The 26,723-nt window shown below is 60.1% G+C and overlaps 3 protein-coding genes across 10 annotated transcripts in view; 1 reads left to right on the plus strand and 2 right to left on the minus strand.

The window, feature by feature from the left end:
- Window positions 1-7,647, minus strand: part of SCAI (suppressor of cancer cell invasion) — a 49,109-nt gene extending 41,462 nt beyond the window's left edge. For 6 of the 8 annotated variants that reach the window (XM_042786677.1, XM_042786674.1, XM_042786672.1 and 3 more), the window contains exons 1-2: window positions 7,508-7,647; window positions 7,254-7,298 (exon numbers count right to left, since the gene is read on the minus strand). In XM_042786677.1, coding sequence (XP_042642611.1) covers window positions 7,254-7,298; window positions 7,508-7,560 — 98 coding nt within the window. In that variant the 5' untranslated portion in view covers window positions 7,561-7,647. Of the gene's footprint in view, window positions 1-7,253; window positions 7,299-7,507 lie in introns of those variants that run through there. The other 2 variants (XM_042786676.1, XM_042786675.1) reach the window with 2 other exon arrangements.
- A 421-nt stretch (window positions 7,648-8,068) lies between these two features.
- Window positions 8,069-9,905, plus strand: RPL35 (ribosomal protein L35). The gene is made up of 4 exons (XM_042786678.1): window positions 8,069-8,205; window positions 8,464-8,600; window positions 8,905-8,986; window positions 9,685-9,905. Exons 1-4 carry the CDS (start codon window positions 8,203-8,205, stop codon window positions 9,832-9,834), a joined length of 372 nt encoding a protein of 123 aa, XP_042642612.1. The 5' UTR covers window positions 8,069-8,202; the 3' UTR covers window positions 9,835-9,905.
- An 8,730-nt stretch (window positions 9,906-18,635) lies between these two features.
- Window positions 18,636-26,699, minus strand: OLFML2A (olfactomedin like 2A). The gene is given in 9 exon segments (XM_032982581.2): window positions 18,636-19,949; window positions 20,192-20,377; window positions 20,550-20,783; window positions 20,920-21,181; window positions 21,390-21,575; window positions 21,711-21,818; window positions 22,063-22,140; window positions 22,142-22,327; window positions 26,607-26,699. Coding segments are annotated over 9 exon segments (1,917 nt in total). The 5' UTR covers window positions 26,682-26,699; the 3' UTR covers window positions 18,636-19,347.
- Window positions 26,700-26,723: the final 24 nt, after the last annotated feature.

Consider the following 26,723-nt stretch of genomic DNA (forward strand, 5'->3'; position numbering starts at 1 on the left):
GAATTTCCCCAAACTAAGACGTTATTAGAACTGCTCTCTACATAAACCAGTGGTGGAAAATACATTCTAATCTATCAGAATTTTAAAGGCCTGAAACCTCGAGTCAAAAAGACCAGCTCTCTCTTCACTTCTCATCCTGACACATCTCCAACTGCATCACTGCCAAAAGGGGATGTGATATAAAGCCGGATGCGCAGTTGGTATCTACTTCTTATCCACAAATTAGTAACACAGATAAAACTAAGCTGTTGGTCAGTCATACCTGAAGCCTGGAACCGTCATGCCTCAAATCTCTACTGAGAAACATCCGATCTTACCCTAGTCAAGATGTCTACCTTTGCTCTCTATTTGCCTCTCCTTTTCTTACACAGACTGGCATACTTCCCTCTCATGTTTTCTTTCAAAGCTATATTGCACGCTTTGGGAAAGCCATCTGTGCGTTTCCATGTAATCTGCTCAGAGTGCTAGTCCTGACAGAGCCTCAGACAACACAAAATTAATTAGAACCTAAATTCATTCCTCTCACCAGAATACCTAATTCTCCATTGAGAGCCACTGTCCCAAAGTTCCCAAGACACCACTCAGCTCTACTCAAGAAACACTGAAATAAATAAATAACACACACCCCCACACACATGGGCATGCACACGCTGAAAGCTTCACAGACTGCTGAAGTCAGTACTTCACAGGGAAGGGCAAGGAGCAGTTATACATCAGGCCATTTCTTTATAAAATAGATGGGGAAAAAAAAGGGATTTCTTTATTATTCCAAGGTTTTTAGTAAAAGTTGGAACCAAACACAGACATTTCTCATCCCCAACCACTGTTCACCTCAGGGCACGTCTGCACTGCAGTGGCTGCAGCTCTTCCAGACGTACCAAGCTCCCTTTACAGTAGCTCGCCTGGACGCTGCAGGAGGCATCTGTGAGCAGGTTGAGACCACGCCGGGACTCCTGGCAGGGTTTGTAGCCCAGGACAGCAATGCTCAGGTCTAGCTTCAAGAACAACTAGAGCGTTTCTGTACCAGCTATGCTCACTGCTGTATAAATATGCATACTGAATACACAATGAAAAGGACTCGGGCAGAGCCCAGGCTTTGGAGACATTTTTTGGTTTGAACGCCACAATAAAAAGCAACTTAAATTGTAACTTAAGTAAGAGAAACAAGTAGCTGTTTTAATTAGATGATAACACAGGTCAAATCGTATTCTCTCTGCCTGGATGTTTGCTTATTTCAAAAGGGCACTAAGGAGAAATGCAGGTGAACTAGGAAGGTGAAAAACTTGTATTTTATAAACAAATTCCAGTGTGGCTGACTGAAATTCAATTACCTGCAAATGCAACAAGTTCTACTCCTACTGGGAATTCTTCAAGAAACTGTTTTTCCTACTAAAATATACCATTTTTACAGCTAACTTGCAGAAGTAGTAGTATCTCTAAAGACTAAGCAAGAGGGAAAACATTTCATAGAAATAATAAAAACATAGAAAACCAACTGAGCCTGTGACACTAGCCCACACACTTGTGCACAAACAGTCATCATCTTTCACAGCAAGAAGCAGCCCCATCCCACATGGACCTGTACGTGGCCCTGTTGATCCTTCCCTAACCATCACAACCCCCCAGCTGCCCCCCAGCAAAGGGAACTGCTTCAGCTGTCCTGGGGTTCCACACATGCAGTGGCTGGCCAGATGCCTCCTACAAAATGTAACAACTCTCTTCTGTCTGCACTTCCCTTTAATAGATGCACCAAACATGTCGCCCTCCTTCAACTTCCTTTGAGTTTTGTGAAAATTACTTGCTAGGTGATCTTCAGGACCTTTCTCCCTACAGCAACACTGGTTACATCAGACAAGTGATTTAAAAGCTACTTGGAGAAGGTGAAAAAAGAGGAATCCTGACTGTGCAACTGCATAAACTTTGCTTCCTGGAAAGGAGAAGGAAGGGGATATATAAGAAAACAAGATAAAAACACGCACACACAGTTCTCCAGATGCACACTGCTAGAGCAAGTGGAAGTGACAGACAGCAGGCACGCACAGTTAGACAAGAATTTGATTTTATTACTGCACACTTAAAGCTTAATACTTTCACATGAATGTGTAGTTCATTCCTCAGCATACCAGAAGACCAGAAGATTTGCAAACACTGTCTTGTTTTAAGACCTCAGAGTTAATGTGAGCTGCCACCTCTGCATAACCTTTGACACCTCTGCAGGAACAGTCTCAAGATTTCCTGTAGGGAAACAGCCAACACCACAAATTCAACTCCACTCCGAGTCAAATGAGTCTGACTATCCAGCATGAGGTGCCAATCCTATTATTTTAGCTTCAAATAAGTGTGTAGTCTATAGAATCAGGCTTTTTGTTTGTTTTACACATCTCTAAAAATCCTTCTATTGCTTAAAGCACACCTGTCTGTGTCCAGAACTGCAGCTTTGGCATCTTTTCTCCCAGTCCAACACGGAGCTGCTCATTAACATCATACCATGGAAACAGTGTCGTCCCTTCCTGCCTTCTACACTGAGATCATCTAAGCCACACCTTACCAGCAGACTCTTCTAAATTCACTCTGGGCGGACTCACTTTAAATACAAGAGACATGATATCACCATGGGATGCACGTGGCCTTTTTCAATTACCTTCATAACACAAAACTTTTGCTTCTCTTCTTTATGTTTCTGCCACTGGCAATTTGTTCCACCTTTGTCCATTCTGCGCCCTCTGTGATCCCTCTTTCACTGCAGTTCATGACCTTTTGTGTATAGGATGAACAAAGGGCAAAGGCTACAAGTGTCATCACAGTTGGGCCTCTGCTCTTCTACTGACTTAACTGGTTTGCTAATAAAAATGAGCTCGAGCTCAAAGTCAGACTCAGGCAGAGTTTCTGGGTCATCGGAGTCCAGGAACCCCCAGAAGATGGTTCAGAAGAGACGTGGAAGAGCATGCAAGTGTTTCCTTTCATCCAAATTCAAATCATGAGTCTGTAGTGGTGCCTGCATGCCACCTACATGGTACTTAGTAGTCATTTGCATTGTATGAAAGAGCAATAGAAAAGAGAACATCAGGCTAGCCTACTCTTGGCAGGGGTGGGAGGGGAAGAAGGGAGATAGAAAAACACCATCAGCTGTGGCAGGCTGAGCTGTGTGTATTTACATTTCACAAGCTAAACTATTTAGTGGTTTATTTATACACAATGTTCTTGGAGCAGCTAAAATGCCAGTTGTGTTTTATCTTGATTTTGTGGCAATGCACATAAGCCACACAATCATAGGAAGAGTCTGCAAATGAGATATGAACCTCATACATCTGGAAAAGCATGTAAGCCACTGAGAGGGGAGAAAGATTTTGGAAGTGCAGGCATAACAAGGGTTGACATGCATTAGTTATGACAAGACACCAAAATACAATCCAGGGACTTGAAAGCAACGATCAAGTCACAATACAACAGCTTATGCTGTAGGGATTGAACATCCCAGTATAACTCTCACAGCCAAGTCAACCTACAGCAAGGCATACCGGGGCCTCAGGTCTCGCTGGGCTGCCCCTCCATGTTAGAGTGAGGAGGGAGTTGCAGTCAGCTCCATTTTATGCACATTTGATGGCAAGACGCCAACACAACTGTTGACTGAGCCAAATCTGGGCCCCCTTGAACTAAGCCATCACCTAAAGCAGGGCGGAAAAGCACATGCCTCTCGCATCTAGAGCGGCCAAGTTCCTGAAAAGCATCTGAGTTACAAGATAGATTTCTTTTTTTTCCCCCCCCTCTTTCTTTACTCAGAAAACAACTGATGTTTTAACTCTTTGATGTACACTCATTAATTCAAAACTGAACGGTTGCTGTACAATGTAGCCTGATGTTAATGTGATGGAGAGATTTCTTTCTAGTAAGTTAAATTATTTACTAGATGGCCCAAATGGCAGTTCAGGCCAGTGTCCGATCTGGAGGGCCGGTATCCTCACACTCTGCACCTTGTTAGCATTCTCAGCCAAGGTGTCAATGGCTGCTTTCCAACTAGAACCAGACTTTGACAAAAGAGAATGCAGTACAAGCTAGGGAAAGCTTTTTGATCCGTTCAGATCGCTTCTTTCCTCCAAACCGGTGCTTGGCAGTAAGCTGCCGGCAAGCTTGGGAATTGCACAGAGAACATCATCCCTCTGGGAATTCATCCTTCTGAGCAGAAACTGCTCCTGGACCATTCCTCTGCCACACAGCAGAGAAATCCCTCTGCTGACTTCTGCTGTAATTATATTTTTAAAAGTCAGCTTCTAGTCTGTGTTCCATTATAGTAATAGCAATAATTAAAAATACTTCAAACGACAACTCCTCTAGACCTGCTGTTCCATCCAGGCTTTCTGGCATCGCACACTTCCTTTCTTGACTGACATCCTCAGGGAACCAGATTGATGGTTATTCTATTCTATTCCTGTTGCAGGGCTCTACTGCCTTCTCTCAGCACATGTAAAATGCTAGGTAATATTTTTGTTGGCAACTCACTTACATACTTTATAGGAACAGACCTCTATTTGACCCTCCATGCAGCTCCCACACACAATTTGGTCCACTCCTTTAAACTGTTTCCTTCTGCTGCAACACATACCCCATTCCATACCTCTGTTTCTTGCCTGGTTAAAAAACTACATATCCAGAACAGAGCTTATGTGCTTAAAGAGAGCAACTTGGCTACAAAAGCCAAGCCTGCAGAATGTTCTTATGCAAGAATACCAAAGAAAACTATTCAAAACTTTTATGTACAGGTCCTGCTTTTCCTTCTACAAAGATTGCTACAACTGAGTATTTCTATGAAAAAAACCAAACAAACATGAAAAGTTCTGCAAAAGAAAGACATCAACATGAAGATTGCTGTGATAAGACTGATAGCTGTATGATGCTTTGGAGGGCTTGGTGGTGGGGCATTGGGGGTGTTTTTGTTTAAAATACAGTCATATTTTAGCCATTTAGACTGTAAGATCACCTCAGAATAGACTTTCACACCAGAGCTCTTCCTTCCTTGCTGAAAGCACACCATGCAGAATAAAAGATAACCCAACAAAGCAATGTGCCCAAACGATCAAATGAATTCCCATTATCCATTTATACTGTGGCAGTTTATCAACGATTCCATTTGAAGCCAACAGAGGTAAACCAGAATAAAAGTGATGCAAAAAGAGGTGAAATCTGACTGGCACACGCCAGGGCGAGCGCAGCTGCAGTGTGAGCAGAGGACTGTGCAGTCACATCATGTGACAGGAGCGGCGCTGGCAGCAGAGGAGGGAGAGCTACAGCCCCCGTCCTCCCACCTTCGCAAATCTGTGTCTTCAGTGCAACGTTGTGGGCAACACAATTTCATTTCAATGCAGAACTGACTCAGGTTACAAGCTTCTCAATGTTTTGAATTGTTATTCTCCATTTTCATTACTTCCCTCCACCAAATAAAACAGTAACACAAAAATGAATAACAATACAGGCAAGCTATCTCTTCCTCCCACTGCTAAGCACTTTCAGCATTTTATCACTTGTAGATCTAGATTCTCAACTCAGCATGGCGAACACAGAACACCGTGCTGCTGTCTGTATCGTTCTTACATGTAGAGCTTAGCCCAACTAGTCATCTTTGTGATAAAATCTTCCAATGTTTGTGAGGGACATGGATTGCCAATTCAATTTTGATGCTGTATTGTACCTATGTTTCAAGATAAAACAATGATCACAATCTCCTTTGTAGCACAGCAAAATACTTCTCTCCAAATAGTTTCTCTAAGTGGTTTTTTTATTTTCTGTAGCAAAGAACCTGGCTATCACATTTGTGTACACTATCTGTATTATTTTGGCAGCCCAGAACAATTGGAGAATTGTGCTCTTTGCTTCTAGTTAAATGACTCATTGTTTCTCTCATTTAACATAAATTGTGATCCAGTTTATCAGAACATCTTAGGTGAGACTGACTTATCTGATTTGAAAATGAAACATCTTTCTTTCTACAAACTTGACCTACAGTCAGGTGTCACACTTCTTAATCGCTCCCTCGACAGACTGAGCAAGGGAAGTTATAACCATCAGGCAACAGGGTTCACACAGGGTGAGAAGATGCACGGGACTGCGACCGCATCTGCAAACTTCCACAGCAAGATCCGTACCAGGACAATCTTGTACAATTTCCAAAGGCAACTACCAACACTGCGGTTCTGTTGCTCGCAGGAATGGTGGGAGAGCATACGCTCACTGGGAGACTCACTTATGCTAGCATTTTAGTCATCGTATGGTCCAGCAGCGCTGCTTTGCATTAGCTGGGACAAGATGCTGAGAATTACGGATTGCATTTGGACAGCTCTTGCAAAATCTAGCAATTTTTTATATTAAGGGACCCATTTTGCAGGATGGAGGACTAAAATTGCTCAGCTGAGACAGAGCTTAACCATGGAAGCTTGGCGCCTGGTTATTAAATTACAGAAGCACAACTCAGACTTTAACGAAAACAGGTCCTATTCTGTGGTGGGAGATTAGATCCAGACTCTGAAAACCTGCAGTCTTGATCCTGAATGTTTTATCTGGGGCAGCTTTCGGTTATTGCCATTTTTATAACCAGTAACGGGCAAGAAATTTTGGCGGGATGATACAACAGAAAAATCACCCAGCTTCTATCCCCAAGGGCGTCTCATAACACTAATTGTCCAGAGTATTTTTCAGCAGAAAACAAAAATTTGGTGAAGAGGGAGGTGCTGATATAAAAGTTTAGAACCAGAACAAATAAATCCACGATGATTCTGTCAAACTTGCGATTTGAGTATCCAGCGCTGCACAGGCAGCTCTTGTAAAATCCAGGACTCGTTTGCTGATGCAGAAATGCAGCTACCTGTCAGAGGGATGCCAAACACCTACAGGCTCCTCAGCAGGGAGAGGCAGGGCGGTGAGAGGGACGGTAACACAGAGAATGGAGAAGTTAATAAAGAGGGGGGGCCGTTTTCGTCATTACTGCAGTTACACTGCGAGTCAAGGCCTAAGCAGAAGATGTGTCACACCGTGTTTCTCTTCCCCGTTAACAGCGGCGAGCGCGGCTCCGCGCGCCCAGGCGCAGGGCCTCGGCTGCCTCCACCGCCATCGCTCAGCCCCGGCACCGGGCGCAGCCCCTCCGGAGAAGCACCGGCTCGCTGCAAAAGGCGGCGGCCGCGGAGCTCGTCCCGCCGCCGGGGGATGCCCGGCAGAGCCCCGGCCGCCCCCGCCCGCACCTGCCGCGCCGCCCGCTCCCGCCTTACCTGGGCTTCCGCTTGCGGCAGGGCTTCTCGGCTGGGCCTGGAGCTCTGCGGGGGCGAGACAGCGGTGAGGGGCGAGACAGCGGTGAGGGGCGAGACAGCGGTGAGGGGCGAGACAGCGGTGAGGGGCGCGCCGCCGCCGGGCCTGCCCCGAGGCGCCCGCAGCCGCCGCCGCTCCCGCCCTCCCGCCCGCCCGCGCCGCCGCCGCCGCCCCCCCGCCCGCCCCCCACTGCCCACCCGCTCCGCCCCCCCCGCACCTGGAGGCCGGGCCGGTGCGGGGCAGGCGCTGCCGGGCGGCTCCTCTCACCATCCGCGCCGCCTCCGCCAGCTCCCGGGCGAAGCCGCCAGCGCCGCCCCGGCGAAGGCTCCGGCTGCGCGGAGCGCGGCTGCCGCCTCACGCTAGTCTGGGCCAGCCTCGCCCCGCCCCCGCCCGCTCCTATTGGGGGAGCGCCCGGGCTGACGGCGAGGCGGCCCCCTGAGTGGCGGGGCTAGCCGTCAGTCGGGAGCCCGCCCGCCCTCCCGCGCGGGGCTGGCGAGGCGCGGCGCGGCTGCCTAGATACGGCGGGAGGCGACGGGCGGCGGCGCCACCGCGCGGACAGGGCCGGCCCCGCTCCCGCCGTCACGTCCCCACCGCTGCCGGGGTAAGCGTGCCGCACCTCGGCCAGCGCGACAGCACCGGCTCCGGTCTGACAGGGCTCGGAAAGGCGGCGGGGTGGGGGTGGGGGGGGGCGGGGGGCAGCACAGAGCCGCCTCCCGCGGGGCCGCAGCCCCCGCTGCCCCGGGGCCGGAGGCGGCACTGCCCCGCCGCCGCTACCACCGCGCTGCCCGCGAGGGGGTGCGCCGCTCACAGGCTCCTCCTCCCCTTCCCCCCCCCCCCCACCGCCCAGCCGCGGATTGGTAGGTTCCGGCCAGCCCCGCCCCTTCCGCCCTTTCCGCCGCTGGAGCTGCCATCATGGTGAGCGCCGCTCCGCCGCCTCCGCCCGCGCAATCCGGCGGCATCCGCGCCGGTACCGGGCCGCTGGCCGTCCCGCCGCGCCACCGAGCCCGCCGCGCTGCTGCCACACGCTGCGGCCCGGGCCCCACCGTCGCCGCGATGCGTGTGGAGGGAGGCGGGAGGGGGGCGGGATGAGGGCCGTGGGGGGCGGGCTGGGGAAGGCCGCTGCCGGCCGCGGGGCCCCGGGAGCGGGGCTGACGGCCTGCCCGCCGCCCGCAGGCCAAGATCAAGGCCCGAGACCTGCGGGGGAAGAAGAAGGAGGAGCTGCTGAAGCAGTTGGACGATCTGAAGGTGGAGCTGTCGCAGCTGCGCGTGGCCAAGGTGACCGGCGGGGCCGCGTCCAAGCTCTCCAAGATGTAAGTGGGGCTGGAGCGGGCGGCGGGACGGGCTTGCGCCGCCCGGGTGCTTGCCCTGGGCTGTAAAGCGAGAGAAAAAACGGTATGGGAGAGGGACGGATATTCGCAGGCGTGAAAGGCCGTTTGTGTGTTTCCTTGCTGGGAGACCCTCAGCTGAGGTGTGCCCGAAGTGGTCCTGCTACAACACGGTGCGATGCGCGGTACTTGGTTGTAGCACGTGCGCGTTTTTCTCTCCGCGGGCTTTTAAAGCTGTGCTGCTTGTCTTCCAGTACCTTCTGAGACGCTTTTTTTTCCCCACCTGCAGACGTGTGGTGCGTAAGTCCATTGCCAGAGTCTTAACTGTTATCAATCAGACCCAGAAGGAGAATTTGAGGAAGTTCTACAAGGTAAGGCCAAGCATCTTGCGTAGTGGTCCTTTTTCTCTTACTGTTTCCAAATATATGGTTTGTAGGAAGGAACTAGTTCTGTAGACTGTTACTTAAAATCTTAAAAATCGATAAAAATGTGCTTGTTTACGTTCAGTTTTAAAGCTGTTTAGCTTTGGTTCCTTTTTAAATATTATTGCAAGACTACACTAAATTCTATAACCTCACTGTGAATCTGCTTTTGCCAGGAGAGTCTAATAGGCAGCATCACCTCTCGGGGGCATAGTATACTTCCTAGAAGATGCAGTTTCCAGAAATGCAGATACTTTCTTTACTAAATTTTAATCACTTTATAGGTGACCAAGGAATTTTTTTATCTCAGTAACTTTCTGTAATTTTTAGAATACTACTTTTGGGGGTTTGTATTGTAGAGTAGGAAAAAAAGAACTTTTCAAGAGGTGATGGAAACTGAGACTCATAAGATTAAGCATTACTGAAACCTGAGTCAAGTCTAGCACAGCTGGTACAAAAGTTAGGAGCAACTCCTGTTTCCCAGTGGAGAGAAGTTCTCTTAGACTGTAACGATAGTCCCAGTAAAAAGAAGCTTAAGGCACTGCTGGTGCTGGTGGTCCAGTAGGCAGCTCGGCGCTCTCTGAGCTCGTGCATCCTATTGCTGCCCGGCAGTCTCTCAAACTCAACTGGTGTATTTTTGCAAACAGGGCAAAAAGTATAAGCCTCTTGATCTGCGGCCGAAGAAGACTCGTGCCATGCGACGCAGATTGAATAAGCATGAAGAAAATCTGAAGACCAAAAAACAGCAGCGAAAAGAACGTTTGTACCCTGTTCGGAAATATGCCATCAAGGCATAAAAGTGCAGTGTGCTGGAAGTTCTTAATTATGTTGTCCGAGTATGTTGCATTAAACAGAATCTTGTTTGGAAGCTGTCACTGGTGGGTTTTTTTGTAGTGGTGAGAAAGAAGTGATCAGCTTTATGAAGAGAAATCAGAGGATTCACAGCTTATTTGACCTTTTATTGCTAGTGAAAATACTGACTTAACTTGCAGTTTAAAATTATTTTCCTCTTTGAAGAACAGGCAAATGAGTGCAGATCAGTGAAGCTGGTCCAACTTAACGTATAAAAAGTCTTTGAGATTGATTTAAAATGGAAACCTGACACAGATGTTTACAGTGAGTAGGTGTTCATCACGCCAGTACCTTAAGAGTAAACGTTTAAAGCCTTTGTGTCAAGTGTTACGGACATGAACTGACTTGCTGAGGTGTTTCAGTGGACTTCATTGAAACTGAAGAACTCTGTCAGCGCGTGTTTTGGATCTCGGCGCAACCGGTTGCAGCTCCAGCGTGTCCCAGTTTGCGTGGCTGAGCCACCTGGCCGCGCTGGGCAGGAACCCGCGTTCCAGCATTGGCCCGTGGAGCCGAGCCGGGGCCGCGCAGGGCTGCTCGCAGCAGGAGCCCGCCCGAGCTGCAGCGCTGCCCCCGGGAAGCTGCAGGCTGACGCTGCTCTCGCCCTGCAGGGTAAGAGTGCAGAGAGGGCTTGTTTCTAGTGGCACGGAGGTGTTTCTTTTGGATGAGACTAGTCCAGCCAGGCTGTTAGCACACAGCGCTACACGCTGCGGGATGGGAAGAGAGGAAGCTGGTTCCATTTAAGTGTTAGCAAAACGTAGGGGCTGTGATAGTTTCAGACCAAGTGTTGTTTTCGTGTGCATGTGGAGACTGGTGGAAGCCAAATCAGGAAACCAGACTGGAGAAAAGCTGAACTGGAAGGTTGTTACCTCTAAAGTTTAAGTCACTCCCTGATCTCACGGTTCCACTCTTTCACCTGTGAAGTGTGGAGCTAATTAAATGATTTGACTTTGTCCCCCGTGGAGCTCTTAGGGACTCGGAGATGGAGCAGCGATTCCAAAGGCCTTTTTTGGTTGTGATGTAGGGAAGAGTTACGCAGTGCTGCTCAAGTGTTCGTGATGCAGTGGTTGTGGTTTGTGTTAGCGTAGCTAATACATTCTAACATGAAAAATTCTCTACCCATTAGGGAGTCCTTAGATTGGATCCAGATTCTGTTTAGGAAAAAAAAAAAAAATGTTAATTCTGTTCACTCAATTTAGCATAGATCTGAAGGATTTTTAAGCCTCAAGTTTTAGCCAGAGAGAAGTCTAATTATGTGTGGTAAAGTGAATTTCCCATATATTGAGCTGTTATGGGGGATAGCTTTACGATGACGCCAGTACTGGCTGTGTGATGGCTTTGTTAGGGGCTTAGCGTGGACCTGAACGCGATACGTTTGGCAGGAAAGGAGACCCAGGCTGGCACCGCTCTGGGCCCGGGCCCCGGCTGCTGGAGCGTGCCATAAGACAGTGTTGTGTGTGGGAACCGTTCCTTTGGCTCGGGTTCCCGTTACCAGGAAGGTGGGCAGGGTTACAAAACGCTTTGCGTTCCCGTTTCTGAGTATCCTGCCCCCTGCAGAAGCACGTGCCCTTCGCCCCGCGCCCGTGGCCCTCGGAAGAAGCGGGAGCCGCACCGGGGCGAGGATCCCGGAGCCCCGCGCTCCTGTCCTGGAGCCTGATGCCTGGGAGAGGGGCTGCTCCCCCCGTGCTGGGACACGGGCGGGCTGCTTCCCTCAGATCGTGCCCGGCTGCGTTTGGGCTTCTCTTTCGGAGAGGCGCTGTGTACCCCGTGCTGCCCGGGGGGGAGCCAGGGGGCCCTCACCAGCATTCCTGACGTGGAGGAGCAAACACAGGTAACGTCGCCCTCGTGGCCTTCTGGAGTCTGCTGTGGGATGGTGCGAGCTGTGGGGCGGCTTGAAAACGGGAGATGGGAAGAAGGTGGGTGCGGCGCAGAGCCCTTGGGGTGAGCTGGAGGGGAGGTGGCTGTCACCTTCCGCCACCAGCGCAGCGCTACCTGGAGGGGATCCATCCGGAAGGTCCGATACCGGACCACTGACACACCAGTTACTGGGCAATAACAAGTGGGGGGGAAACAAAACAAAAAAACCACCGATTTACCAGGCACAGAACACCCAAGGAGAAGCCACAGGTTTGGTTCGTCTCTCCGTGCCCAGAGAACACGAAACACGGGCCTGAACTGCAGGGAGGAAGGGATAGCAGCGGGGAGGTGGTGCCCCGGAGCACCCCGAGGGCACAGCCGGGAGGGTCGTGCTGGTGTTTGCGTGCCTGCCGTTCCGCGAGGCGCCGTCCGATGGAACGGTGCCAGCTGGAAGGCTCCTCGGGAGGTCTCGGGTGCAGCTGCCCGCTGGGAGCGAGGCCACCTTTGAAGGTAAATCGGTTTGTACAGCTTCTCAAGTATCTAATGGGGGGGTTCGGTTACAATCGGCTGTGTTTTCGAAGCTTTCCTCCACGCCCTTGTGAGCGGAGAACAAAACGGGGTGCTCGGCTCGGAGCTGCCCTGCGGTGCCGGGCTGGGGCGCAGCGCTTGCAGCCGGCTCCCTCGGGAGAGGGGGGCTCTGGAGCAGCACCCCCGCTGTCGGGAGGGGGGTGGGCAGCCTGCCAGGGGCTCGGCGGAGAGGCAGGGACTGCGCCCCGAAACCGTCCCCACGCTGGGGCGGGAGTCGGCAGGGGAGAACGCCTCAGGCTGCGGTTTGTGCACCGCAGCGATTTGAGAAGGTTAAAGGGGTTTCTGGCGCCGCGCTAAATCCCGGGGCTGAATTACTCCGTCCACCCGTAGCAGGGCGGCAAACCCAACCAGCCCAGCCCTTTCACCCGAGCCACCCTGTGCTGTTAGAGATGTCCCGCCGACAAGCAGCCCTTTAAATTACCGGGAGCAGCGTACTGGTTGGATGGATGCAGAGGTGAGGTGATGGGCTTTCCCGCGAGCTTCCTCCCCGCGTGCGGGTGGAGAAGACGCTTGTTCCCGGTGTGGGAGCAAGGCGGGGGCCTGGCCTGGCTCTGTGCACCCCGCTCGCGGGGCTGCCAGCGGCCCGTGCCGGCTCCCGCTTCCCCCGCCAGCCCTGGAGGACGCCCACGCTGCCCCAGCTCCCCGGCAGAAGCTGCTGTTGCAAAACAGCCGGCTGCAAACGTGTTGTGGGGCAGGCAGGGAGCAAGAACAGCTACGAGCAGAAAACTAAGGTAAATGCGCTGGCCCGCAGCCTGTGCCTGTGCTGCCCTGGCTCTGCAGGGGTGTTCGTGGAGGAGGAGAACCTGCGTGGGCCCTGGGCTGTGCTGCTGAGGAGGGAGCACGGGCTCTGCCCCCTCCCCAGCACGGAGCTGCCTGGGCGCAGGGGGGTTGCTCGGAGCCCCTCTCCTGGGGGACCCCACCACTCTCCTGCGCTGACCCCGCGCAGCTGCCGACGCCAGCCCTGGGTTTAGCACCGCTGTTTGCAGAGCGTCCGGGCCTCCAAGGCTCAAACTGTTTATTTTTTTTTTCCTTGTAACCGAAGATGTCCCTCAGCATTAGAGCAGACTTCCTGGGGAAAGCTGTTCTTCAGCAAATAAATAATTTCCAGGGTGGGGATGAGGAAGGAGGAACAGCTGCCGGCTGACTGCGGGGCATGGCCCAGGGGCTGATGCCACCACGCAGGGAGCCCTGGCCCTGCGCCCTGGAAACTGTTCAGCAGGTCCAGATGTTTCTCTCCCCAACTCCCCGGCACAGCAGGCACCAGCCAAGGGCGGCTGGTGTTTCTGGGAGCTGGCAGGACCCGCGCCTGGACCTCATTCTGCTGCTCGGGCAGCACCAGCAGGTCCGCGGAGCTGCAGGGAGAGCAGGGGCAGATGCGAGTTGTGCCAGGTCCGGGTGGAAAAGCTTGGGCTCCACCTCCCTTGGCTGGTGTTTGCTGGGATGGATGCAAACCTCAGCCCTTCTAACGCTCCTGGCGTTGTTCCTGCCACCTCCCTCCTGCGGGACGGCTCCTCAGCAGCTCTCCCGAGCGCCGGACGCCGAGGGCTGACCCTGGTTTCTGCAGGCAGCAGGACGCGCAGGGCAGGGAGCTCGGGAGCCACCACCCTGGGCATGTCCCGGTGCCCTGGGCCACGCCGGGCCACCCGCTCCCCTCCGCATCCCCGGGGCTGCGTGCGAGCAGCATGTCTGGCGCTCGTTTCTGACAACAAGCCCCGCGTTGTGAGCACCCAGCCTGGCGGGGAAACGCCGCGGGCAGCCCAGGTCTGCCCGGGGCAGCCGCCTGTTCCCGGCCCTGAATGCCCGTTTTGTTGGCCGGGCTGGGGGAGGACTTGTCCCCCACGCTGCCCCGGTCCCGCTGCTCCCATGAATACGGGCAGTGTCTGGATGCGGATGCTGGGCCCTGCTCCCTCTGTCCCGGACAAAGGTGGCCCTTGGGCTCGCAGGAGGCCGGGGCTCCTGGCTCCCTGCTAGCCCGGCTGCGCATCTGCAGGGTGATGGAGAAAGCCCCTGCGCCGGGGTGAGCAGAGCCCTGGCCGTGAGCAGCCCTCGGGCTGCCCCCTCTTTCCCCTCATGGGGTGCTGCCGGGGAAGGGGGGGTGTTTGCAGGGTGCACCCCACCATCACAGGGTGCTGCAGTGCCGCGTTTTCCCCGGGGGAAGGGGGGGGCTGGGGTAGTTTGGAGGTGGCAGCGCTGAGCCTGGGAAGAGATTCCTGTTTCCACTGGTGAGTGAGTCAGCGGCGGCACCGCCAAGGCCCCCGGCTCCCCTCCCTTCCCTCCGGCCGCCCGGCCCTTTCCCGCCGCCGCTCCAATCCGGCAGCCTTGGCACCCGCAGCCCAGCGCACCCACCAGGGCTCCCAGCAGCACCAGTGCTGTCCCAGCGCGGGCAGCCGAGGGGACGGGGGCCTGGCACACGGCTCCTGCTCCCCGGGGAGGAGCTGGGGGGCTGCCCGGGCTCTGCCCAGAGGCTGCTGGCACGGCCGAGCCCCTGGCCCCGGAGTCCCAAGGTAGGTCCCAGCTGGGTGAAGGCAGGACCGCTGGGCACAAGGCCGTGCTCCCTGCCAGGCTCCCCCAGGAATGACTCAGCCGCAGCTCCCAGTAAAGATTTTGCCAGCCCTGGGGACGATCAATCAGCTCTGTTTGCGGCGCGGAGGAGGGAGGCGGTGGGGACAGATGGGTGCTGCCTCTGCGCCCCGTGCTCTGCCCCATCCACCTTCCTCCTCTCCTGCAGCGTGTCCGTGCTGGGAGCAGTGGGTCTGTGCTGGGCCCTGCCCTCCGAGCCTGTCCCCAGCCCAGAAAGGGGGGCACAGGGTCCCTGGTCCCGTGGGTGGGTTTGTGCCTCAGTTTCCCCTCCGCACCTTTTCTGGCGGCCCCGGGGTGCTGGGAAGGTGCGTGCAGAGCCAGCAGCGCCTGCTGCTCACCCGACCAGCGTTGCTTGGGCTGGTCGCTGCTCGCGCCCTGATCCCCCCCGCTGCACTTCCAGCTGCAGCTTCATCCCGCTTGCAAGAGAAACAGCTTCCCCGCTGCCAGCGCGGCCCCGGCCAAGGGGAAGCACGTGGGCAGGTTTGATGCTGGGCACCCGCAGACCTTGCGGGGGGAGCCTTGCCCGCTGTGTCCTCCCCAGCGCCCTGCTGGCCCTGGGTGCAATGAGCTGGCGGGCCTCAGCAGGGACGTGCCTGTCCCGGCGAGGTGCTGCCCTGCAAGCCGCGGCTCGGGGACGCGGAGGGCCGGGATGCCTCGGCGGAGCGCGTGGGCACCATCCTGCCGCGGTGCCAGGACACGTCCCTGGGGAGCGGGAGGGAGCGGCACAGAAGGAAATGTGTCCCCTCCCTGTGCTGCTGCGCTGGCGGGGCTGCGCCCAGGCCCACCAGCAGCAGGGACCGCGCGGAGGGAATGGTCGGGGAGGGCAGAGAAAATAGATCCCTGTGACGCTGGGTGCTGCTGCCTCCGGCTTTGGAGCGTGTTTGCGACGTGGGCGCAGCCCCGGGACTCGCTTCCACCTGCAGCCGGACACACGTCGGCTCCTTCCCCGGGTCAGCGGCCGCCGGGCAGGGACAAGAATGGCGGGAAGGGCCCGAGTCCCCTGCCAGGTGCTCCGAGCCCCGGGCAGGCGGCTCTCGGCTCACCGTGGCCAAGGAAGGGCTGTGGGGCTGTGGGCGAGTTGTCGGGGTGTCTGGTGGCCCGTGCACTGGGCCCTCCCCTGGGAGCAAACTGCAGCTGAGGGGGGGGGGGAGGGATGGTTTTGGCTGCGCCAACCGAGGCCCCTGGCACCCCGGGGTGGAACAAGGATCAAGGTTTTTTGGAGCACCCTTGGTGGGTGCTGACGGGCCGCGGGTGGGGACAGGCTCTGGCTGGGATGTCACCTGGAGCAGGGCTGGGGCTGTGCTCTGCCCGCTGTGCATCCTGCCCCCCAAACGCTGGCTGCCCCCCGGCTCGCCGGCGGCTCTGCGCCGTGCCCTGGCACGGGGCCGGTGGGGCGGCCAGCCTGGGCAGAGGGGCCAGGAACGGGGCAAAACCACCACAAACAAACCGACCCCGGGCAGTAACTGAGAAGGAGGCGGCGGGGGTGGGGGGATCAGGGCTTCTCTGCCCGGCTTCACCGAGGGGCCGGCTGTGCCCGTGGGAGGGTGGTTTGGGATTTTCGAAGGGAGGGCACCAGCAGCCGCCCGCCCGGTTGGCCTTGGCTGCCCTTCCTCGGGTGCCACGTTGCCGTCACGAGGGCCGCGGGCACCGCAGTCCCTCAGCATCCCTGTCTCAAGCTTCATTTGCTGCTTGTTGCTGAACTGAGAGATTTTAATCTTTTAATCACGTTATGAGCCGAGGTGATGCCGGCCACGCACAGGAGGAATGTCTGGAAGTCAGCAGCACCCGGCGCCCGGCGGGAGGCCATCCTGCCCCCACCCACACGTCCCCGCCAGGTCCTGCTCGGGGACCCCCACCCTCCCCAGGCTGCTCGGGACCTCCCTCATCCTGCTTGGGACGGGGACTGGGACCAGGAGCAGGAGCAGAGACCAGGACCAGGCATCGGGGACCATGGCCAGGAGCAGGACAAGGACAAGGACCAGCTGGTGAAGGGCTGCTGGGGCTGGACCCCCCCTGACGCATCCCTGCGGGCAGCAGCAGGAGCGAGGGACATCCCCAGAGTCTGGCTGCGGGTGCAGCAGCGCTGCCACGGGGATGGGCTGGTCAGGCGAGGAGCATCAGGGCAGGCGCTCGGAGGAACCCGGCCTGAGGGGTGATTCCCTGGCATAGAATAGCAGGGAAAGGGGATCAGGGTGACTTTACATGGGGAAAAAGGTGTGGAGCGGTGGGGGGTCTGGGAAGCCCGAAGGACCCAGCACAATAACCCCACCAGGAAACAAAAACCCCTTTGTTTTTGCTCGGTGCTGGTTGTTTTGTTGGTGGGGAGCTGGGGGATGCTTTCCCAGTGCCCACGCCCCAGCTTTCACAGCGCCGGAGCTTTTACAGCCCGTGCTGCCCAAAAACCCTCCTGAGGCTGCAGACTTCTGCTGCCTCGCTGCTCCGTATCACCCCACATCACTCCACGTCGCCCCATATCACCCCGTATTGCCCTGTATCACCCCACATGGCTCCATGTCACCCCCCCACCAGCTGCCCCTGCCTGCGGTGGGACGGGGCTGCGGAGCCCGGCCGAGCCGGCGCACGCGGCTGCAGGTTTTGGGGACGAGGCCGGGCGGCCGTTGAGGAGGGGGAGAACATATTTCATGAAACATCTGTCAGGTGGGCATAATTAAAGCTCCTCGTTATCACGGTGTTAGCGGCAGCGAGGGGCCTGCTCTCAGAGGGGTGTCTTTACAGGAGGCCCTGTGGCTGCAATTAGGGGATGTTGCCCTCTGGCCACGCGGGTTTAATTACTCCGTTGCCCCTGTTTTCTTGCCGAGGGGTGTCCCGCAGCCCAGCCCAGCGCAGCGAGGCAGCGCAGAGCCATGGCAGCCCCCGCCGAAGAATAACAAAGCCCTGGAATTAGAGATGTGCTGGGAGTTTACTTTACCGCAAAAAAATGTCAGAAATCTGTATTGTTTGGACAGGGATTTGCTGGGGATCGCTAGATAAAAGCCTGGCAGGGACCCAGCGGGGGGGGAAAAAGTCAGCCAGCTCCTTTCTCGTGGTGGGGCGGCTGAGCAAGGGATGCTCGGGGGGGGCTGGGGGCCGAGGTACAGGCAGGGACAGGGACAGGGACAGTCGGTGCCTTCGGGAGCCAGAGCAGGACCCGGGCACAGCGTGGGGCTGGGGCGGGGGGTCCTGCCAGGCTGCCCTGTGCCCAGCACCGGCCTCGGGTCTTTCCAGCAGGAACCATTTCAGCCACACCGGCGTGCCGGGACACCGGGCTCAGCTGTGCGGTGGCGGCTCCGCAGCACGAGGATCCCGGCCACAGCCCCCCAGGACACCCGGCCCGTGCGTGAGGCTGCCCAGTACCGAGGGGCAGCTGGCCCAGCGTACGCGGGCAGGAGCTGGGCTGCAGGGGCTGCTCTCACTCCTCGGGGCCCCCAGCACCCACGCTTGCCAAATTTTGCAGCAGAGTGGGGGCAGCTGCTCCTGCCGTGCCCACGCTCAGCGGCTCCCCTCGCCCTTTCCTGCTCTCCTGGGGGGACGTGGGGTGCTCTCCCTGGGCTCGCTGCGGGGAGCGCTGCTCGGACCCGCGCCAGCCAGATGTGCAATGAGCAGCAGCCAGATGTGCCAGCAACCCCCGGCCACAGCTGGCTGTGGGATGGGGATGGAAACGGGGAGCGCCTGCCCTGCCCGCTCCTCCCTGCCCGCCTTCAGGAGAAACGACAACGCACGCAGCTCAGTTTCACATCTGTTATTTTTTTAATACTGTTCATGTCTAAAATGACCAAAACCAAGCCGTGCACGCCCGCTCCCTACCCGGTGCTGGGTGCAGGCAGGGCACCCCGACACGGCGGGCAGGCTGCTCCGGTGAATGCATTTAAATAATAAGCTAAAAAGCAGCAAAAGCAAAGGCATCTTAATCGCGTCTCCTAAAACAGCAATCGGCAGCTGCTCCTCCTGCCCCGGCTGCGAGGGGGCCCAGCCCACCCCGTGGTGGCTCGGGGCAGGCGAGGGCCGGTGCCCAGGCACCGCTGGCGGGGACGGTAAGCGCGGGGCTCCGGGGGTGCGGTGCTCGGGCTGGGTGCACGCGAGCGGGGGCTCCGTGTGGTGGCGCGCGGGGACGGTGCTGCCGCGTGTCGGTGCCGCGGGGTTGGGGTCCTCCCCCGCGTCCCCGGGAAGGCGATGCCGGCCGAGCTGCTGGCCATGGGGCAGCCCCACGGCCCCGGAGGCCACGTTGTTGTGGGGGTGTGTGCTGGGGGGGCTGGGCTTACCCGCACCCCCTGCCCTGCGGTGCGGGTGGCTGGGGAGGGTTGGGGGGGGGGGGGGAAGCCGGGGTCTCGCCGCAGCCCTGGCCCGGCTGGGGTGCCGGGGCCGGGCTGTGCCGGGGGACCCCGGGCGGGCACGGTGGAGGGTGGGCGCAGGGATGCGGCTGGGACCCGGCCAGGCGCTTAGACCACGAAGCGGAGCCCGTACGTCACCTGATGGCCGTTGTCCCAGGCGTAGAGCACCTTCTCCTTGGGGTTGTAGTCGACCTGCGTGGTGAAGGCGTACTGGTTGAGGAAGGGCAGCCGGAGCTCGGCCTCCGTGTCCGTGTGTGTGTCGAAGGCGTAGGAGATCTGCCCTTCCTTCTGGCTGTAGGTGTCCACAGCGTAGAGGATGCCGCAGATGATGAAGCAGTTCCCGTAGGCGTTGCGCTTCAGCCCCGTCTTCCAGGTGGTCTCCCTCCGCACCGAGAGGTCCCCGGGGTCCAGCCGGCTCAGGACGATCACCTCCTGCTGCGAGTAGTCGTAGTCCACGGAGGGGTAGATGACCCAGAGCCCGCTCTCGTCCACAGCGAAGTCGATATCCGAGTGGCCCCTCCACTTCCAGGGCGTCGTGTCCTCGTACACCACGTCGTGGAGCAGCGCCCAGCCCGCCACGTACCGCTCCTTCAGGTCGTACTTGATGATGTTCTTGGTGAAGGCGCGGTTGTAGTAAAAGGCCCCCCGGTACACCACGTGCCCGGTGCCGATCCAGTTGTAGGGCAGCTTGTAGAGATTGCTCCAGCGGCCTGTGAGCGGGCGGGGGGGAGGCGTTGGGACCCTTTGCAGCGCTGGGGGGGGGGTCCCGTGCTCGATGGCCTGAGCGTGCCGGCAGCGGCAGGGGACGTGCATCCCCCTCGCTGCCCCACGGGTGCTCCCCAGCGCGGGTCCCCACCACCCCAGGGCCCGGCACAGCCGGTGTTGCACGGCGCTGGGCACCCACCCAGGAGGAGCCGGGGCCCCCCGTGTCCCCTGGGCCACCAGCCCTCACCCTGCTTGAAGTTCTCGAGGCTCCTGAACTCCACCAGGCTGTTGCCATAGTAGTAGTTGGTGACGTAGATGCGGTCATCCTTGGCCGCCGGGTCCTTCATCCAGGCCCCCTCGTTGCGCCCGTAGCTGTGGTGCTCCGTGGGGGGCTCCACCGACTCAATGGTGCCTTCGCACTCCACCTCCTTCACTGGGTACCGAGGAGGAGGAGGAGGAAGGCTTACCCCCGCCCCAGGCAGCCTGCCTCTGCCGGGGCTGGGAAGCCCTTTGCCGTGGCAGGACTATTGCTGCCCCAGCCCAGCCATGGGTGCTAGGACCACCGGGATGGGTGCCCCCTCCCAGCCCCCCCCTCCCTCACCCACCTCTATTCGGTGTTTCAGGGCCCCCGGTGCTGTCAGCCCCCTGACCCAGGACGGTGGCGGGGGGGCTGCGGGCAGTGGTGCGGGGGGCCGGGGCAGTGCTGGGCGTAGCCGTGGTGCTGGGCACGGTGGTCTCTGCCCGTGTGACAGCTTGGGCCAGGGTCCCCTCGGCTCGGGGGGGCGGGGGGCCCCTCTCCTCCTGCCGCTCCAGCGCAGCCGCCCCCCTCGCTGGGTTCTCTGCGGGGGGGATGAGCCGGGGGGTCGGTGTGTCGATGGGGGGGCAGCCCCCAGCCCCTCCGCCCTGCTGAGCAGCACCACGGCAGGAGGGTGCCCCCAGCCCCCCCCACACCCCTGCCCCACCCTGGGTACTCACCGCGGCTGCCGGCTGGCCCCTCCGCTGCCCCCGCCTGCCCGGCCTTGTAGTAAGTGATGCCCCGGACCACGGTTTGCTGGTGCGCCGACGGCTTGGGCTTGGGCGTGGGCTGCAACCCCCCCCTGGCCTTCACGTTCTCCTTTTTGGGCTTCTCAGGCTTCAGCTGCTTCTCCTTGGGCGCTCGGGGGGCTGCCCTGTCCCCCAGCGCCTTGCGGGTGCTGGGGTACCGTCCTGCCTCCTTCTCTTGGCCGCCCGCCGTATTCTGAGGGGGGCACAGCCCAATCAGACCCCCCCTCCCCTCCCACCACCGTGCCGGGCAGTGGGTGCAGGCGCCAGCCCTCGACACCCCGATGTGCTCACGGGAGTTGCCAGCACCCGCCACAATCCCAGGGGAGCTCAGCTCTGCCCCACGGCAGGAGAAGCTCAGCGGCCCCGGCCGTGCCGGCGAGGGGCTGGGTCCCCGGGGGTACCTGTGCCTTGCTCTCGGGGATGGCGGCAGCGTCCTTCTGCAGCAGCTGGTAGCCCAGGTTGGAGATCTCCTTCTTGATGCTGATCATGATGTCGGAGTAGTTCTCGTAGCGTCTCATCTGGTCGGTGAGGTGCAGGACGCTCTCCTTCATGAAGTCATTCTCCCTGCTCAGGTTGGTCTTGATGGTCTGGAGGGGAGGAGAGGTGTGGAGCAGGGGAGAGGTGTGGAGCCCCGCCTGGGGGACCCCACGGCACCCCGAGATGGTTTCGAGCAGCCAGACAGGGCACGCGGCAGGGGGGTGCCTGCCGGAGCCCCCCCTCACCTCCTCCAGCGTGTTCATCTGGGCCACCACCTTGCTGATGTAGGAGTGCACCTTCATCAGGTCCATGCTGTAGAGCGTTCCCTCCAGCAGGTCCACCATGGACTGCAGCTGCAGAGGGGGGAGCAGGGCTGGGGCACGGGGCGTGGGGCAGGGCTGGGGCACGGGGCGTGGGGCAGGGCGGATCCCCCCCCATGCATCCCCATCCCCTCTCACGGCCAGAGCACAGGAACCACATGGCTCCATTGCCCCCCCTGGGCCTGCCGGGACGGGGAGCGTGGGCTCCTACGCGTGGGGAGGGGGTCTCTGGGTCTCCGGCCCCCAGCCCCCCCGGTCCTGCCACGCCCGCGGATACCTTGAAGAGCTCGGGCGCCTGCTTCTTCAGCTTCTCCATCTTCCACTCGTTCTCGCAGGGGTTGAGCGAGGAGGGGGGGGGCGGTGCAGGAGCACTTGCAGTCGGCCCCCGAGCTCACCGTCTCCACCGTGTAGAAGTCCTCCACCCGCGCGCTGCCGTTCCTGACGCGGCTGCAGGCGTCCTTGCTGAGCGGCCGCAGGATGCACTTGCAGCGGCAGTCGGAGCCCTCGGAGGTCATCCGGACCTGGTCCCCCTCGCCCAGCGCCTGCGGGGACACGCGGCGGTGGGTGGGGCGGCCGCCGAGCCTGGTGTCCCCCCCCCGACGGCCCCGCTGACCCCAGCAAGCCATGACGGCCGAGTCCCTCTCCGCTGCACGCCCGGAGGGCTCCCGAAGAGCGCGGGGCATCGCCTGGCATCCCTGTCCCACCGCCCTGCACCCGGGTGACGGGTGACAAAACCCAGGCAGCCACTCGCCCCCCGCGGCCACCGGAGCGTTTTGTGCTCTGGGAACTTTGGTCCCATTTCTGCAGCTGTTTCCCAGCCTCCAGCAAGGACGGAGCGAGCCGGGACGGCAGCGAGGAGAGCCAGAAGCGCCTCTGTTCCCCCGCAGCCCCCGGCCCCCAGCCCACACAGGGTCCGTTGTTCACGGTGACGCGCAGCCACCTCGGGGTGAGCTCGGCCCCTCCAGACACCCGCGATGGCCCGAGGCGCACGCTCAAGGAGTCCCTTGTTCCACACACGGCCCCTGACTCACGCCACAGAGCCCAGGGTGCTTTTCGGCTGGTTTCGGCAGAGAAGGAACCGTTCTCCCCGCCGCTACGCTCAGGAACAAGGCTGGGGTGCTGCCTGCCCGCCGGGACGGGGAGATGGGTCCCTCTCATCCCCTGCCACCGGCTGAGCACCCGTGGGGGACGTCTGGGCTGGTGGGGAGCACGGCCGGGCTGCACGGGGTGCCCCGTGCGTGGGGATGCGCCTGCTCCAAGCACCCGGGAGGGTGGGAGAAAGGGAAGAGGCAGTGCGGTGACCCCGGAGGGAGAGGGCTCGGCCCGCGGGGACTCTGACTCACCCTGGGAAAGAGAAATGGGGCAGAGCTGGGAAATGAGTTCAGCCCTGGCTCCCCCCCCCCGTCCTCCCCCGGAGTGCAGCGCAGCGTGGGAAAGGGCAGAGGCCCACAGGGCCCGCGGCAGCACCCACGGCCACGCAGGCACCATCCTTCCCGTGCCCAACGGGGCTGACACGGCGGTAGCACCCGGGCAGTGGTTTTCCCTGGGCACTGCCTGCCTGGGAGGGACCCCCAGATCCCCACAGCCCCATTCCCTGCCTAAAGCGGCAGCAAAACCTCCTGCATTTTGCATTTCAAAAAAGCTTCTCTCAAAGGGAAACGAAGGTCCTGCTGGCCGGCAGGAAAACACCAGGCGGCTGAGAGGGCTGTAAATCGAACAGGATCTAATCAAGCTCTCGGCAGGGAGCAGCGGGGCAGGGAGCGGGATCCCCTCCCCAAACACAACCCCTCCAGGCTCTCGCACCTCCCTGGGGCCCCCTGACCTCCCCATGGCAATGCCGGTGCTTGTGCAAACAGGCAGCGGGATTCACAGCGTGGCCAGGAGCTGCCGGCCCCTCCGCACGCACCCAGGCAGCTCCCCGGCCCCCGAGCAGGGCTGCTGTCCTTGTCACAAGCTCCGTCCCTCCGTGTGCACAGCGCTGCACGAGGTCCTGGTGTGCACACACGTCCCTGGGGGAACCCTGCGTGAGGTCCCAGTTTGCACACACGTCCCTGTAGGAGCCCCACACAGGGTCCCAGTTCGCACATACCCTTGTGGGAAACCTGTAGGAAGTCCCAGTTTCCACACACATCCCTATGGGAGCCCTGCACGAGTTCCTGGTGTGCCCCAGGGGACCCCCACTTCATCTCCCAGCCGGGGTCCCCCGTTCCCACCAGCACCTCAAGCACCAACCACCGGCGAAGCTCCCACCGCCGCAGCACAGCCCGACCCCCCAGGACGTGCTGCAATCCCACCCGCGCCTTTCGCAGGGCCGGGCTGCGTCTGCCCGTGCTGGGAGCTCGTTCCCGCGGGAGACGGTGGCCGGGGGGCTGCCCGTTCCCCCCCCGCCACCCTTCCAGGCCCGGCCGCCGCGGAGGCCCCGCGTGCCCCGTCGAGGTGGGGTGCGAGCGGGTTGGACCCACCCGCACCAAATGCGCCGGGAGCAACCCGCTGGGCGGCTGTTTATGCCGGACCCGGCGCACGGAGGCACCAAGGGGCAACCTCCCTCCCCAAAACCTCCCGGGTCAAGCCATTTCCCTCCCCGCCGCCCAGCAAACGGCCCCCGGCCGGGGCAGGGCGCAGCCTCGCAGGCAGCCGGCCGGGCGGGCAGCCAGCGGCCCAGGGGCCCGGCAGCCGCTTTTGTTTCGTGGACGCGCAGCAACAGAAAAATCTGCTCACCTCGGGTCGAGGTGCGAGCGGGCGCTGGGGGCCGGGGGGGGGGACGCGCTGGCTGCCCCTTCCCGGGCGCTGCGTGCGCCTTGCTGCACAACAGCCGGGGCTGCCTTCACGCGGGGCAGTAACATTAAACCTCGTTCTGCCTTTTAAACGGCTTCCTTAAACAGGAACCGTATGTTCTATTAATACAGAAAAGGCGATAAACAAGGAAGTCTTAAAAAAAAATAATCCCCCCACGCGGTCCATTCTGCGAGGGTCACCCCGCCTCGGGGTCACTCTGCCTGGGTGCATCGGCCCGGTGTCGTCCGTCAGCCCGCGCCCCCCATGCCCCGACCCTGCGGGGGACACCCCGCACCCCCCGGCACACACGGGACCCCCTCCCCGACGGCATGCGGGTGGGTCGGGCCGTGGGGGCTCGGGGCAGCCCGTGCCGAAGGGGCTGCTCTGGGTGGGAATCTGGCAGCTCCCTAAGAAACCTCCATGGGGGCTGCTGCGGCTCCGGGGTTTTTTTTTTTTTTCCGTGAATCCCCCCGCTCGCTGCAGCCCCCAGCCCAGGGCGCGCGCAGGTGGGTGCTGCCGCTCCTCCGGGGGCCGGGTCCCAGCTCCGTGGTGGGGCTGCGCACCCACGGCTGGCGTGGGAGAGCGCTGCCTGCACTTTGCTGAGGGTTTCCTCCCTCCCGGTTTTACGAGCTGGATAATTTTCCCAGCGCTGCCTAGTTTCTGGGACCTCTTGCAAGAGCGTCCGTGTGAGCACGGAGTTTGTGCCATTATTTGGAGAAAGCGGGACCTTTGACAATGAACCTGGGCCAGCTTTTAAGCTGTCCTTTTATTGCTGCCAGAGGACTTGTCTTGGAGGAAAACACGCTGTGTTGATAAGCCCGCCGTCGCGCTGCGCGCCTCTCGCACAGCTGCTGGAAGGCATGTCCCCATCACAGGAGGGAAACCATGTCACCCTCCTCTTCCTCCTCCTCCTCCTCCTCCTCCTCTCCGGCTTGGCACAACGCGTTGTGCAGCCCCGGGAGCCGAGGCAGAGCGGGGCGGGCAGGGCTGGGCCGTGCCTGACGGTGGCCAGGCCCCGGGCGCTGCTCGGGCGTCCCGTGTGGGTCAGGCGTGCGAAACGCGAAATGCCCACCGAGGGGATCTCACCCGAAAGAGCAAGAACTGCAAACACACCTCCGAGCCCGGCGGGGAGCTGGGGGGGGGGGGGGCTAGAGCACCGGGCGGCTCCCCGGGGGTCCTTTGGGCAGCATCACCCCCGAAGCGCGGCGGGGACCCCCCAGTGCCAGGGCTCCCCCGGGGCACCGCTCCCGAACCAACCGCTGCCACCAACAGCCGCGTTTTCACCTTGTTCCACCAAACCACTCAGAAAATCTTGGGCTTTGTAACGCTTCGGTGCCCTTCCTCCCCGGGGGGCTGCTCCCACCACCTTCCCTCCGGGCTGGGTCCCCGCGTCCCCGCTCCAGCCTCACCCACTGGGTCCCACGGGAGAGCACCCGTGGGGAGGGCTGGAACCAAGGGCTCCCACCCGCTGCCGTGTCCCCCCCGCTCCCCTCATCTCGGCCGAGGAAATCTTGTCGGGGCTGTTCGCTCCGGCGCGGAGACGTTAATCGTAGCGCCGGGGTCCCACCAAGCAACGCGCGCAGCCCCAACCATTCCCCCCCCCCACCCCCCCCAGCCAAAACCCCCCCGCAGCGAAGGGACCACCGGCACCAAACCGGCACCAGCCCTTCCCCGGGAACGTCCCACGCTCCGGGCTCCGCGCCCCGGGGCCCCCCCAGCGCCGGGCTGGTGGCCAAGGGGAGCGGGTTCGGGGCATCGCTGCCCCGAAATCCGGTTCGGGCAGGAAAACGCCGCCTCTGCCCCTCGGAGCGCGGAGCCCCGGCCCACAGGCCTCGGTCCCCGGTTGCGGTGCCGGTGGCATCCCGGGGGGTGCTCCCCCCCTCGCCCGCTCGGTGTCGGTGCGGGGGGGCGACGCCTCGGGAGTCCGCCAGCCTCGACGGCACCGGCCCCCGCAGGGAGAGCGGGGGCTGCCCCCCGGCCGCTCCCGGGGAGCCGGCGGGTGGGCGCAGCCCCGGCCCCGATCCCAGCCCCGGTGCCGGTGCTTACCGTGGCGGCGGCGGCGCGCACCGCGGCCAGCGCCGGCAGCAGCAGCAGCGCCGGCAGCAGCAGCAGCGCCCGCATGGCGAGAGCGGCGCCGAGCGCCCGCACCGAGCGCCCGCTCCG

This window comes from Tyto alba, unplaced genomic scaffold (genome assembly GCF_018691265.1).
Source record: "Tyto alba isolate M040663 unplaced genomic scaffold, T.alba_DEE_v4.0 Super-Scaffold_11, whole genome shotgun sequence".
NCBI lineage: Eukaryota > Metazoa > Chordata > Aves > Strigiformes > Tytonidae > Tyto > Tyto alba.